The sequence below is a fragment of the Hemitrygon akajei genome, chromosome 7, assembly GCF_048418815.1.
Source record: "Hemitrygon akajei chromosome 7, sHemAka1.3, whole genome shotgun sequence".
Taxonomy (NCBI): Eukaryota; Metazoa; Chordata; class Chondrichthyes; order Myliobatiformes; family Dasyatidae; genus Hemitrygon; species Hemitrygon akajei.
The window spans coordinates 2,475,001-2,491,241 of record NC_133130.1 but is presented as its reverse complement, the minus strand read 5'-3'; the positions used below and the strand labels follow the sequence as shown (position 1 = coordinate 2,491,241).

At 46.9% G+C, this 16,241-nt stretch overlaps 1 protein-coding gene across 3 annotated transcripts in view; it reads right to left on the bottom strand.

Moving 5' to 3' along the window:
* paqr8 (progestin and adipoQ receptor family member VIII) overlaps positions 1-16,241 on the bottom strand; it is a 33,196-nt gene that overhangs the window by 14,535 nt on the left and 2,420 nt on the right. For 2 of the 3 annotated variants that reach the window (XM_073050297.1, XM_073050299.1), the window contains exon 2: positions 2,714-3,832. In XM_073050297.1, coding sequence (XP_072906398.1) covers positions 2,762-3,823 — 1,062 coding nt within the window. In that variant the 5' untranslated portion in view covers positions 3,824-3,832 and the 3' untranslated portion in view covers positions 2,714-2,761. The remainder of the gene's footprint in view (positions 1-2,713; positions 3,833-16,241) is intronic. The other variant, XM_073050298.1, reaches the window with a different exon arrangement.

Sequence of the window (16,241 nt, the reverse complement as noted above, 5' to 3'; positions counted from 1 at the left end):
GCCTTAGACAATCTTCCTCCCTGTCCACTACACTGAGTGTGTGTCCCCTGCAAACTTAATTAAGAGTGATTAGTGTTGTCACATGTACAGTACATCGAAACACAGTCAGATGTGTCGTTTGCGTCAATGACCAACACTGTCCGAGGGGCAGCTGAAAAGTATTGCCATGATTTAGCACCTACACCTCATGCTGACAATTTACCGTCCCTAATCTGTGTGTATCTGGACTGTGGGAGGAAACTGATGCGGTCACGGGGAGAATATACAAACTCCTCAGAGACAGCAGCCGGAACTGAATGCCAGCCGCTGGTGCCATGAGGTTTTGGGCGAGCCGCAATCCTGCCGCGGCCAATTGTTTATTAATTTAGTTAGAGATACATCTTGGAACTGACCTTTCACGCCCAATTAGCAAACCACAGGTTTAACCCCAGCCTAGTCACAAGACCATTTACTATGATCAACTCACCAACTAACCAGCACTTGGACGTGTAACCTGTAGAATTGTGGACCAAGATTGAATCGGATTAGGCAGGGAGATCACTTTGCCCTGAATGAGGACTCTTTTCCACATCACCATGATTGTACACCATTAAGTAGAGTGATGGTCCCTCAATACTGAGTCATCACACACCACTGGAGCAGCGTCAATATGGGGCAGATAGAAAATACCCCCCCAGGCAGGGACAGCGTGGTCAGACACAACTCCCTCTACACCATCCCGTCACACACTCCTGGGGTCAGACACAACTCCCTCTACACCATCCCGTCACACACTCCCGGGGTCAGACACAACTCCCTCTACACCATCCATCACACACTCCTGGGGTCAGACACAACTCCCTCTACACCATCCCGTCACACACTCCCGTGGTCAGACACAACTCCCTGTACACCATCCCGTCACACACTCCCGGGGTCAGACACAACTTCCCTCTACACCATCCCGTCACACACTCCCGGGGTCAGACACAACTCCCTCTACACCATCCGTCACACACTCCCGGGGTCAGACACAACTCCCTCTACACCATCCCGTCACACACTCCCGGGGTCAGACACAATTCCCTCTACACCATCCCGTCACACACTCCCGGGGTCAGACACAACTCCCTCTACACCATCCCGTCACACACACCCCGGGTCAGACACAACTCCCTCTACACCATCCCGTCACACACACCCCGGGTCAGACACAACTCCCTCTACACCATCCCGTCACACACTCCCGGGGTCAGACACATCTCCCTCTACACCATCCCGTCACACACTCCCGGGGTCAGACACAACTCCCTCTACACCATCCCGTCACACACTCCCTGGGTCAGACACAACTCCCTCTACACCATCCCGTCACACACTCCCGGGGTCAGACACAACTCCCTCTACACCATCCCGTCACACACTCCCGGGGTCAGACACAACTCCCTCTACACCATCCCGTCACACACACCCAGGGTCAGACACAACTCCCTCTACACCATCCCGTCACACACACCCAGGGTCAGACACAACTCCCTCTACACCATCCGTCACACACTCCCGGGGTCAGACACAACTCCCTCTACACCATCCCGTCACACACTCCCTGGGTCAGACACAACTCCCTCTACACCATCCCGTCACACACTCCCGGGGTCAGACACAACTCCCTCTACACCATCCCGTCACACACTGCCGGAGTCAGACACAACTCCCTCTACACCATCCCGTCACACACTCCCTGGGTCAGACACAATTCCCTCTACACCATCCGTCACACACTCCCGGGGTCAGACACAACTCCCTCTACACCATCCCGTCACACACACCCCGGGTCAGACACAACTCCCTCTACACCATCCGTCACACACTCCCGGGGTCAGACACAACTTCCCTCTACACCATCCCGTCACACACTCCTGGGGTCAGACACAACTCCCTCTACACCATCCGTCACACACTCCCGGGGTCAGACACAACTCCCTCTACACCATCCCGTCACACACTCCCGGGGTCAGATACAACTCCCTCTACACCATCCCGTCACACACTCCCGGGGTCAGACACAACTCCCTCTACACCATCCTGTCACACACTCCCGGGGTCAGACACAACTCCCTCTACACCATCCGTCACACAGTCCCGGGGTCAGACACAACTCCCTCTACACCATCCCGTCACACACTCCCGGGGTCAGACACAACTCCCTCTGCACCATCCGTCACACACTCCCAGGGTCAGACACAACTCCCTCTACACCATCCCGTCACACACTCCCAGGGTCAGACACAACTCCCTCTACACCATCCCGTCACACACACCCCGGGTCAGACACAACTCCCTCTACACCATCCCGTCACACACTCCCGGGGTCAGACACAGATTGATGCTTCCTCCACACTGTAACATCACAAACACCCAAGATTGGAGACAGAGTGAAAATCCCTCCGTGCTGTCCAATCACACTCCCCTAGGCTCAGACATAGAATGAAGCTCCCACTGCTTCACATACTGTTGTGTGTCAGACACAGTGAAACTCCCTGCAGGCTGTCCCAACTCTCACTTCCAGTGTCAGCCACAGAGTGGAGCTCCTCACGACAGCCCTCCCTCGCCCCACCTCCATCACCAGCAGTGTGTAGACACTCGCCAACAAGCACTTTTACACCCCCCGTCCTTGGAAGTGACCAGTAAAGACAAATGGAAGTCGGGAGTTGGCCAGGCTCTATTCACACACCATGTTAATTTGTTAGAGCAGAAACAGGACCCCCCCCAGGACCTGCCCTCAGTCACTTCTCTTCCTCAGCTGTCGCTGCAGGACGTGGCGCAGGTAGAGCACCGAACAGCCGCACCCAAGGAGCAAAAGAGCGAAGAGGCCGCAGGCGGCGTAGATGGAGTCGTGGTCTCCGCGGGCAGCAAACACGTCGCGGCGGCCCCAGTAGTCGAGTAGCACGGCCTCCATCTGGGCCAGCGTGCACAGGGCCAGGAAGGTGTGGAAGATCTGGTGGGCGTGCCCCACGATGTCACAGCTGCCCGGGAAGTACCTCTCAGGCACCGGGCAGGAGAAGAAGGCCGAGGCCACCAGGAAAAGGGCGATCTGCAGGCCGTGGTAAACGGCCGCCGGGTCTGCGCAGCCAGCTGCCCAGCACCCGGCCAGACGGTGAACCACGGGGCTGATGTCAAGCACGTACGCCAGACAGGCTGGCACCAGTTGGCACAACTTACGGCGGGTGGGGTACGGCCGCCTGAAATGCATCTTGGAGAGGCAGCAGCCAAGACAGGAGAGCCAGCCCAGAAGGGCGGCGGCGGGGAGGAAGAAGGGCCTCATCACACGCAACCAGTCCAGTTCGGCACAGTAGTAGTAATGTGCCAGCGCACTGCCGTATTGGTAGGCACCCACCCCCACGTAGTCGAGGAAGTAGAAGGAATAGTGAGCCAGCTCAGACTTGGACTGGAAGAGGTGGGCCAGCACACTGCACGACAGGTAGATGAGACAGGCCCCCGCGAAGCAGTGGAGCGGCAGTCCGTAGAGGGCGGGCAGGGGCGCGGCCGTGCACAGGAAGGCGCAGAAGCGGGCTAGCAGCACCAGGACGGCCAGCAGGTGCGTCCACACATTCAGTGCCTCATTGTGACACAGGAAGAGGCTCAGCGCGTAGTACTTCCAGGCCCGGCCCACCGGCCGGTAGCCGCTGCAGATGAAGGGCTCGCGGAAGAGCTCAGGGACGTCGGAGTCTCGCAGAGTGCTGGGCACCTCGGGCAGCAGCTCCCGCAACACCTGCTGTGGGCAGAACCGCTCCAGGACATGGCCCAGGGGCTTCCTTAGCTTCGTTTCACACACCATCACCATCCGGGACACCTAAGGGAGGAGAGGACAAACGCAGGATTTAGTTCAAACCTCCTGCTCCACCGTCACACCCCAGGTATAACTCTGAACACAGGACAGGGCACATTGATGATACTCAGCACAGAATAGGCCCTTCTGCCCCTTCAAGCTGAGCACCAGCAACCCACCTATTCAACCTTAGCCTAAGCTTGGGACAATTTACAATGACCAATTGACCTACCAACCGGTAGGTCTTTGGTCTGTGGAAGGTAACAGAGCACCGAGAGGAAACCAAAGTGGTCACGGGCAGGATGTACAAACTCCTTACAAAAGATGCTGGGTTTGAACTCAGAACTCTGGGTGTCCCAGCAGCATAGCAACGAGCACCGTGCCATCTTGGGTCATTCTGAAGTTCGAAGTTCGGTTCCGACGCTGTTCTGTAGAGAGTCTGTACGTTCCTCCCCATGGATTGTGTGGGTTCCCTCTGGTGCTCCAGTTCCCTCCCAGTCAGTAGGTCATTGTAAATTGTCCCATGATTAGGCCAGGGTTAAGTTGGGGTTGGCAGAGATTGAAGGTCTGGAAGGCACTTCTCTGTCCTGTTGTAAAACTCTTGACGTCCCAAGCTGAAATAGTGTTGTACTAACCTGTACGCAACCTTGGCTGGTTCAGTGCTTTACTCCGCTGGTAGCTAGCAAGCACCCAATGGGCCAAATAGCCTGCTACTGCGTCATAATATGTTTCTCTTTTTTCATCAAACACCCAGACTGCAGTGTTAATATAAACCCCAACTCATGACTGTCTCAGCTTCTCCTTCAGAAACCAGAGGTTTGGGAGTCACTGTGGTGAGGAAGGCAAATGCAATGATAGCATTAATTTTGAGAGGACTGCAATACAAAAGCAAGGATCTCACACTGAGGCTTTAGAAGACATTGGTCAGACTGCACTTAGAGTATTGTCAGCAGTTTTGGGCCCCATATCTCAGAAAGGATGTGCTGGCATTGGAAAAGATCCAGAGGACGATCATGAGAATGATCCCAGGAATGAAAGGATTAACATTTGATGTCTCTAAGCCCGTTCTCGCTGGAGTTTAGAAGAATGAGGGAGGATCTCATTGAAACCCATTGAATATTAAGAGGAATAGATAGAGTGGACAGCCAGCACCTCTTCCCCAGGGCACCACTGCTCAGTACAAGAGGACATGGCTTTAAGGTATGGGGTGGAAAATTCAAGGGGGATATTAAAGGAAGGTTTTTTTACTCAGAGAGTGGTTGGTGCGTGGAATGCACTGCCTGAGTCAGTGGTGGAGGCAGATACACTAGTGAAATTTAAGAGACAGGTATATGGAGGAATTTAATGTGGAGGGGTTACATGGGAGGCAGGGTTTAAGGGTCGGCACACACATTGTGGGCCAAAGGGCCTATACTGTGCTGTATTGTTCTATGTTCTATATTGAAAGGCCTAGATAGAGTGGATGTGGAGAAGATGTTTCCCATTATGGGTGAATCTAGGACCAGAGGGCACAGCCGCAGAATAGAGGGATGTCCGTTTAGAATAGAGATGAGGAGGATTTTCTTTAACCAGAGGGTGGTGAATCTGTCGAATTCACTGACATAGACAGCTGTGCTGCCCAAGTCATTGTGTGGAGGTTGATAGTTCCTTGGTTAGTCAGGGCATCAGCGATTACTGATAGGAGCATGGGTCTGAGAGGGAGAATAAATCAGCCAAGATGGAATGATGAAGCAGACTTGATGGCCAGGTGGGCTAATTCTGCTCCTATGTCTTATGAACTTACACTGCCCTATGGAGAAGGAGGCGAACATTTGGCCCTAGTATCCTAGCCCACAAGTTTGGCAGAGAGGTAGCATTTTCTTCATCATTCATGGGTCCACCAGTAGTCCAGACCAGACAAGAATGGGTCAGGAAACCATCTCCAGCCCTTCCCTTTCATCTCCTCTTCTTGTAGATGACTTTATAATCTGCTCACAATCGGCTCCCCTACTCCTGAATCAAAGTTCAAAAGTGGTCTCTTCTGGTTAATAACCTCGGGTGATTCCCAAGCCCCTGCTCCATGCAATGAAAGTCGTTCAGACAGACAGACATACTTTATTGATCCCGAGGGAAATTGGGTTTCGTTACAGTCGCACCAACCAAGAATAGTGTAGAAATATAGCAATATAAAACCATAAATAATTAAATAATAAGTAAATTATTTCAAGTGGAAATAAGTCCAGGACCAGCCTGTTGGCTCAGGGTGTCTGACGCTCCGAGGGAAGTGTTGTAAAGTTTGATGGCCACAGGCAGGAATGACTTCCTATGACGCTCAGTGTTGCATCTCGGTGGAATCTAAGTCACTAAGTCAATCTAAGTCACTGTTCCAGAATCTACACGTGTGTGCACACACACATGGGCACAACAACACAGAGGTGGGCACACACACACTGGCACTACACAGATGGGCATACACACGAGCACAACACAGAGATGGGTACACACACGGGCACAACAGCACAGAAACGGGCACACACATAGGCACGATAACACAGAGATGGGTACACACACGGGCACAACAGCACAGAAACGGGCACACACATAGGCACGATAACACAGAGATGGGTACATACACGGGCACAACAGCACAGAAACAGGCACACACATAGGCACGATAACACAGAGATGGGTACACACACGGGCACAACAGCACAGAAACGGGCACACACATAGGCACGATAACACAGAGATGGGTACACACACGGGCACAACAGCACAGAAACGGGCACACACATAGGCACGATAACACAGAGATGGGTACACACACGGGCACAACAGCACAGAAACGGGTACACACATAGGCACGATAACACAGAGATGGGTACACACACGGGCACAACAGCACAGAAACGGGCACACACATAGGCACGATAACACAGAGATGGGTACACACACGGGCACAACAGCACAGAAACGGGCACACACATAGGCACGATAACACAGAGATGGGCACTGACAGGCACTACAACACAAAGACGACAACACAGTTATGGGCACACACTGGCATGGCAACACAGAGACAGGCACACACACACACACACACACACACACACACACACGGGCACGACAACAGAAACACACACAGTCAGCGGGAGACGCTCATGGAGTGAGTACTGTTTCAGATCCGCTCCATAACCTTTACCTTTTCTAACCTTTGATCACCCTTATTCAACTTATTGTTACCGACACCAAAAGATTTTTGCTACTTTCTTGGGCTTATCATTAAGATTTTATTGTGAATTTTTGAAGATATGCAAACAGAAATGGCTCTTAGATCCAAAGGACGAGAACCGGGGCGAAACCCGAACGGTAATGGAAAGAAGCAAACTCAACCGCAACGCACTGAGTTAACTTATGAACTGTTTATGGAGGTTTTGGATAGAAAATTTGATGAACAACATCAGGCTTTTCTACAAGATATAAAGGCTTTTCAAGATTATATGGTTAAGACGGATTCAGTAATTAACCAGCAGCAAATGCTTATCGCGTCTTTGCAAGATGAAGCGCGGAAACGAGATTTGACAATTGAAAAATTGCAACAGGATTTAATTTCGACCATTAAACTGGTGGAGACACTTAAAGCCAAGAGTGTCGATTTGGAGAATCGGTCCAGAAGACAGAACCTACGCATACTTGGTCTCCCAGACGGCATAGAAAAAGGCGACCCTTCGAAATACTTTGCTCAATTTCTAAAAGATGCGTTTCCGTCGGTTTTTCCAGAAAACCCCCCGGTACTTGACCGAGCACGTAGAATTTGGAGTCGTTCACCGAGTGCGTCAGATAAACCCCCGGTGGTAATCGTCCGATTTCACTATGTTCACGACAAAGAACAACTCATTCGTGAAGCTCGAAGGGCTGGGATGATTAAATTTCATGATTATTGCTTTTGTTTGGTGGAAGATTTTAGTCCAGAAATTATGAAGAAGAGGCTTCTCTTTAAACCTCTGATGTCTGAATGTTATGAGAAAAATCTAAAACCTGCGCTCTTATACCCGGCGAAGCTCAGGATCTCCCCGCCGAACGCTCCGCGTAGAGTATTCCTTTCCACCTTCGAGGCAAAAAAGTATTTGGAAGAGAACTTCCCTACTGATACAGTTACTACTTTCTAATAAATGAGTGATTCTGATCGTGAAAGACGGTTTTTGATTCCTTAAACCAGGGTTAGTCTCTGGTTATTGGTGTAGGTTTATCCTATACATATTTAAGTTAAAGTGTGCTTTCGTTATATTAATCGCTTTGTTTTATACACTTTAACTACTATACTATATTTTTGTCTATTATTTTTGTTCCCTTGAAGGTATATTTTTAACCTTTCGAAGGGAATTTTTTTTTAATATCAAGATAGTGGTTTTTTGTAAAGTATTCTTGGTTTAGTTTAAGATGGCGTTATTGTTTCTTTTTTCGTCTTCTTCCTATAATGCATCGCTTATCATAGTTTAAGCACTTCTTGATTTGTTTGGGTTATAACCTGATTTATAAACTTTTAGTGATTATATTCCCTTTTTTTTACAACCCAGCATATTAAGAAGCTTAGTTTTTAGTACTGCGATCATAATTCTTAAAGTTGGGGTGGTCTTTTTTTATATATCCTTTAAACACGGAGTGGTCTGCCGCTGATATGGGGGTAGAGTTAGTCTCATTTTTTCCTTTTTCTAGCCATATTTTGGCTTTTTTTCTTTTTCATGTGGGGGTGGGGGTTGGTCTGTTTTCCTTTTTAATTTTTCTCTTATTAATTTGTTTTAGTTTTTTTACTTGGGCTGTTCTTGAACTACAAATATGTCTACGATGTCGTCACTTCTGGGTCCGCTCCTTATTTTTGTCCCTCTTCCGGGTGCATGAGTTTATAACATGGTTAACCCTTTATATACCAAAGGGATGACTTTAGAAACATGGCGCAAACCATTAACTTTGTGTCTTGGAATACTAATGGATTAAACCATCCGATTAAACGAAAGAAGATTTTCAAAGTATTTCAAAGACTTAATGCACATATCATTTTTGTACAAGAAACTCATGTGAGGAAGGAGGACAAATATCGCTTTTTTAGGTCTTGGCGGGGTCAACAGTACCATTCGAATTCGAATGCCAAAGTTAAGGGAGTTTCAATTTTTATTGACTCCTCTATTGCATTTGTTCAACATGATATCCTTTCGGATCCGAATGGTAGATTTTTGTTAGTTACGGGTTTACTCGGTAATAAAAAGGTTGCTATGGTTAATGTTTATGCCCCGAATGTGGATTGTCCTGACTTTTTTAAGTCCTTATTTACTTCTTTACCTAATTTAAATGAATATAAGTTAATAATGGGTGGTGACTTTAATTGTTGTTTAATTCCTTTGATGGACAAATCTACACCTATTCAGACTCTACCCAATAAGTCGGCCACTTGTATTAACTCCTTTTTGACTGATAATGGAGTTTTGATATTTGGAGATTTCGTCATCCTAATGACAAAGAGTTTTCTTTTTTCTCACATGTTTATCACTCCTATTCGAGAATTGATTATTTTTTTATTGACTCTTGTTTTATTCCATCGGTAATTGGTTGTAATTATGATATTATAGCTATTTCCGACCATGCTCCATTAAAACTTTCTATTAATGTTACGGATACAGCTTTAAGTGCTAGACAATGGCGATTTGACTCTACCTTATTGCAAGAGCCGGACTTTATTAAATTTATGAAGGAACAGATCGATTTCTTCTTTTCAACTAATTCCACGGAGGATATCTCTTGCGGAATACTTTGGGACACTTTTAAAGCGTATATACGTGGACAGATTATCTCATATTCTGCTGGTCTGAGAAAACGCATTAAGAAGGAAACTCTTTTATTGGTTGATAAAATTAAAGAGATTGACAAGAAATATTCGACTACTCCTAGCAAGGAACTTTATAAACAAAGGGTTGAACTTCAAATGGAACATAGTTTATTACTTACATCTCCGATTGAAAATCAATTAATGAAAACCAGATCTGATTTCTATATACATAGTGATAAATCGGGAAAACTGTTAGCTAGTCAGCTGAAGAATGTTTCAGTTAAACGCCAAATCACTAAAGTTCGACAGCAGAATGGGGATTTGACAGTTAACCATGATGAGATAAATAAGTCTTTTCAAGACTTCTATACCTCCCTGTATCAATCTGAATTCCCTCAGGATCATAATACCATGTGTGATTTTCTCGGGAAATTGAATTTTCCAAAACTATCATCTGATGATCTTTCAGTAATAGGTACTCCGTTTACGGATGCGGAAATTAAAGGGGTTATTTCCTCAATGAATTCTGGGAAAGCACCAGGTCCAGATGGGTACACAGTAGAATTTTTTCAATGTTTTTCTGCTACTCTAGCTCCTTGGCTATGCAAGGTTTTTGAAGAAGCAATTAGATTGGGGAATTTGCCACAATCTTTTTATAGAGCTTCCATTTCTTTAATACTGAAGAAAGATAAAGACCCTACTGATTGTGCATCTTATAGACCAATATCTTTATTGAATGTGGATTCTAAGATTTTTTCCAAGTTGCTGGCTTCCAGGCTGGTGAAGGTATTACCCCAAATTATTTCGGAAGACCAAACCGGTTTTATTAAAAATCGTTATTCTTTTTTCAATGTTAGGAGATTATTGAATATTGTTTATACTCCTTCACATAATACTTCAGAATGTGTTATTTCATTAGATGCGGAGAAAGCATTTGATAGAGTTGAATGGCTTTACTTATATTATGTGCTGGAGAAGTTTAATTTCAGTCCGACCTTCATTTCTTGGATTAAACTGATATATCAAACTCCAGTAGCCTCGGTGTTTACTAATAATCAAAGATCTCCATTTTTTCGTTTATTTCGGGGCACTAGACAAGGTTGTCCTCTTAGTCCATTACTATTTAACATCGCTTTAGAACCTTTGGCAATTGCCATCAGAGAATCACAGGATATTTTGGGTATTAATCGTGGAACAGATATTCATAAGGTATCTTTATATGCAGACGATTTATTATTATTCATCTCTAACCCTGAGAAATCTATTCCAGCAGTCTTATCATTGTTGGCTCAATTTAGTGAGTTTTCTGGGTATAAGTTAAATCTTAATGAGTGAATTGTTTCCTTTGAATAGACAGGTCCCAAATTATGGTATTTTACCTTTTAAATTAGCTAATGACTCTTTTACTTACTTAGGGATTAAAATTACCAAAAACCATAAAGAATTATTTAGGTTTAATTTTCTACCCTTAATTGATCAGATTAAAGGTTTGTTTACTAAGTGGTCACCATTATCTTTATCTCTGATAGGTAGGATTAATGCTATTAAGATGGTTATTTTACCTAAATTTTTATATGTTTTTCAAGCGGTACCAATTTTTATTCCGAAATCCTTTTTTACTAATGTTGATTCAAAAATTTCCTCATATATATGGCAGAATAAAAATCCCAGGTTAGGTAAAATATACTTACAGAAGACAAAGAAGGATGGTGGGTTGGCATTACCCAATTTCAGATTTTATTATTGGGCAGTTAGTATTAGATATTTGATATGTTGGTTGAAAGAATGGGATGGTCCTTTTGGCCCTCATTGGGTGAGTTTGGAAACTAAATCGGTATCTGATTATGCTCTGGGTTCTATTTTAGGGACATCTCTCCCTTTTGCTCTTTCTAAATTGCCGAAGCGAATCGACCAACCCGATAGTTAAATATACCTTACGTATATGGTTTCAATTTCGGAAATTTTTCGGGTTGACTCAATTCGTGTTAAATAGTCCTATTGTATCTAATTGTTTTTTTCAACCCTCAATTATAGATCAAGCTTTTTTGGCTTGGAAAACTAAGGGATTATTAAGATTTTCCGACTTATTTTTGGACAACTGTTTTATGTCTTTTGAGCAATTAGCTAATAAATTGCCTGGATTTCATTTTTTTAGATACTTACAGGTTAGGCATTTTTTAAGTACGGTACTTCCTTCGTTCCCAAATTTTCTGTCTTCAGATATTTTGGAGAGTTTGTTTGAATTAAACCCTTTTCAAAAAGGGCTTATATCAAAACTTTATAATATAATTATGAAGATACGTTCAGTGCCCTTTGATAAGACCAAAAATGATTGGGAAAGAGAGCTTAATCTTATTATTCCTATTGAGAATTGGGATAGAATTCTTCAATTAGTTAATACATCATCTATATGTGCCAAACATTCATTAATACAATTTAAGGTTGTACATAGGGCCCATATGTCCAAGGATAAATTAGCTCATTTTTATTCTCATATAAACCCTATTTGTGACAGATGTCAATTAGAAATCGCGTCTTTAACTCATATGTTTTGGTCATGTCCGCTTTTGAAAAAATATTGGAAAGATATTTTTGATATTATTTCGGCGGTACTGAACATCGATTTACAACCCCATCCTATTACCGCAATTTTTGGTTTACCGATGATGGACTTACTTCATTTATCTCCTTCCGCCTGTCGAATGATTGCTTTTCTCACTTTGATAGCTAGAAAATCTATTTTGTTGAATTGGAAGGAAATTAATCCTCCCACGGTATTTCATTGGCTTTCTCAAACTATGTTATGTCTAAATTTAGAAAAAATTAGAAGTGCTGTATTTGATACTTCTATTAAATTTGAAAAGATATGGAGACCATTTATTCAATATTTTCATATGATGTAATGGCCCTGTGCCAGGCTTATTGGTTTTTTCAGCTTTAATCGTATGTATGTTGAGAGGATCGGAGTTGACGACATTGATGTTTATGTATGCTTGTGAGATACTATGAACAGCCCTTTTTTTTTCTCTTTTTTTTAGTTTTTTTTTGTTTTTTTTCCCCTTCTTTGTTTTTTTCTTAGATATTAGATTAGTAGATTAGTTAACTTTCATATATAGATTTACTATTTTTTTTCTCTTTTTTATATTATATATTATGGAATATCTAGACTTACCTTGTTCATATATATACTATATGGTTTATGTTTTGGGAAAACTTACTTATACTGTATTCATTCCTTATGTATTCCTTCATGTGTAATGGGAGTCTATATGTTTGTAATCCCTTATCAATATTTTAATTGTATTTTATTCATAATATTTTTAATACTAATAAAAAGATTGAAAGAGAGAGAGAAACACACAGGCACGACAGCACAGAGACGGGCACTGATGGGCACAGCAGAGAGATGGGTACACGCACACTGGTACGACACAGAGATGGGTACACACACACGGGCACGACAACAGAGATGGGCACACACACATGGGCACGACAACAGAGATTGGTAAACACACTGGCACGACAGAGATGGGTACACACACACGGGCACGACAACAGAGATGGGTACACACACACGGGCACGACACAGAGATGGGCACACACACACGGGCACGACAACAGAGATGGGTAAACACACACTGACATGACACAGAGATGGGTACACACACACGGGCACGACAACAGAGATGGCTACACACACACGGGCACGACACAGAGATGGGTACACACATACGGGCACGACGCAGAGATGGCCACACACACACTGGCACGACACAGAGATGGGTACACACACACGGGCACGACGCACACTGACACGACACAGAGATGGGTACACACATACGGGCACGACGCAGAGATGGCCACACGCACACTGGCACGACACAGAGATGGGTACACACACACGGGCACGATAAGAGATGGGTACACACATACGGGCACGACGCACACTGACATGACACAGAGATGGGTACACACACACGGGCACGACACAGAGATGGGTACACACACACTGGCACGACACAGAGATGGGTACACGCACACGGGCACGACGCACACTGACACGACACAGAGATGGGTACACACACACGGGCACGACACAGAGATGGGTACACACACACGGGCACGACACAGAGATGGGTACACACACACGGGCACGACGCACACTGACACGACACAGAGATGGGTACACACACACGGGCACGACAAGAGATGGGTACACACATACGGGCACGACACAGAGATGGGTACACGCACACGGGCACGACACAGAGATGGGTACACACACACTGACACGACACAGAGATGGCCACACGCACACTGACACGACACAGAGATGGGTACACACACACGGGCACGACACAGAGATGGGTACACACACACTGACACGACACAGAGATGGGTACACACACACGGGCACGACACAGAGATGGGTACACACACACTGACACGACACAGAGATGGCCACATGCACACTGACACGACACAGAGATGGGTACACACACACGGGCACGACACAGAGATGGGTACACACACACTGACACAGAGATGGGTACACACACACTGACACAGAGATGGGTACACACACACGGGCACGACACAGAGATGGGTACACACACACGGGCACGACAACAGAGATGGGTACACACACACGGGCACGACACAGAGATGGGTACACACACACGGGCACGACGCACACTGACACGACACAGAGATGGGTACACACACACGGGCACGACACAGAGATGGGTACACACACACTGGCACGACACAGAGATGGGTACACACACACGGGCACGACACAGAGATGGGTACACACACACTGGCACGACACAGAGATGGGTACACGCACACTGGCACAGAGATGGGTACACACACACGGGCACGACACAGAGATGGGTACACGCACACTGGCACAGAGATGGGTACACACACACGGGCACGACACAGAGATGGGTACACACACACTGACACAGAGATGGGTACACACACACTGACACAGAGATGGGTACACACACACGGGCACGACACAGAGATGGGTACACACACACGGGCACGACAACAGAGATGGGTACACGCACACTGGCACGACACAGAGATGGGTACACACACACGGGCACGACACAGAGATGGGTACACACACACGGGCACGACACAGAGATGGGTACACACACACGGGCACGACGCACACTGACACGACACAGAGATGGGTACACACACACGGGCACGACACAGAGATGGGTACACACACACGGGCACGACACAGAGATGGGTACACACACACTGGCACGACACAGAGATGGGTACACACACACGGGCACGACACAGAGATGGGTACACACACACTGGCACGACACAGAGATGGGTACACGCACACTGGCACAGAGATGGGTACACACACACGGGCACGACACAGAGATGGGTACACGCACACTGGCACAGAGATGGGTACACACACACGGGCACGACACAGAGATGGGTACACACACACTGGCACGACACAGAGATGGGTACACGCACACTGGCACGACACAGAGATGGGTACACACACACGGGCACGACACAGAGATGGGTACACACACACTGGCACGACACAGAGATGGGTACACGCACACTGGCACGACACAGAGATGGGTACACACACACTGGCACGACACAGAGATGGGTACACACACACGGGCACGACACAGAGATGGGTACACACACACTGGCACGACACAGAGATGGGTACACGCACACTGGCACAGAGATGGGTACACACACACGGGCACGACACAGAGATGGGTACACGCACACTGGCACAGAGATGGGTACACACACACGGGCACGACACAGAGATGGGTACACACACACTGGCACGACACAGAGATGGGTACACGCACACTGGCACAGAGATGGGTACACACACACGGGCACGACACAGAGATGGGTACACACACACGGGCACGACACAGAGATGGGTACACGCACACTGGCACAGAGATGGGTACACACACACGGGCACGACACAGAGATGGGTACACGCACACTGGCACAGAGATGGGTACACACACACGGGCACGACACAGAGATGGGTACACACACACTGGCACGACACAGAGATGGGTACACGCACACTGGCACAGAGATGGGTACACACACACGGGCGCGACACAGAGATGGGTACACGCACACTGGCACAGAGATGGGTACACACACACGGGCACGACACAGAGATGGGTACACGCACACTGGCACAGAGATGGGTACACACACACGGGCACAGAGATGGGTACACACACACGGGCACGACACAGAGATGGGTACACGCACACTGGCACAGAGATGGGTACACACACACGGGCACGACACAGAGATGGGTACACACACACTGGCACGACACAGAGATGGGTACACGCACACTGGCACGACACAGAGATGGGTACACACACACGGGCACGACACAGAGATGGGTATACGCACACTGGCACAGAGATGGGTACACACACACGGGCACGACACAGAGATGGGTACACACACACGGGCACGACACAGAGATGGGTACACGCACACTGGCACGACACAGAGATGGGTACACACACACGGGCACGACACAGAGATGGGTACACACACACGGGCACGACACAGAGATGGCCA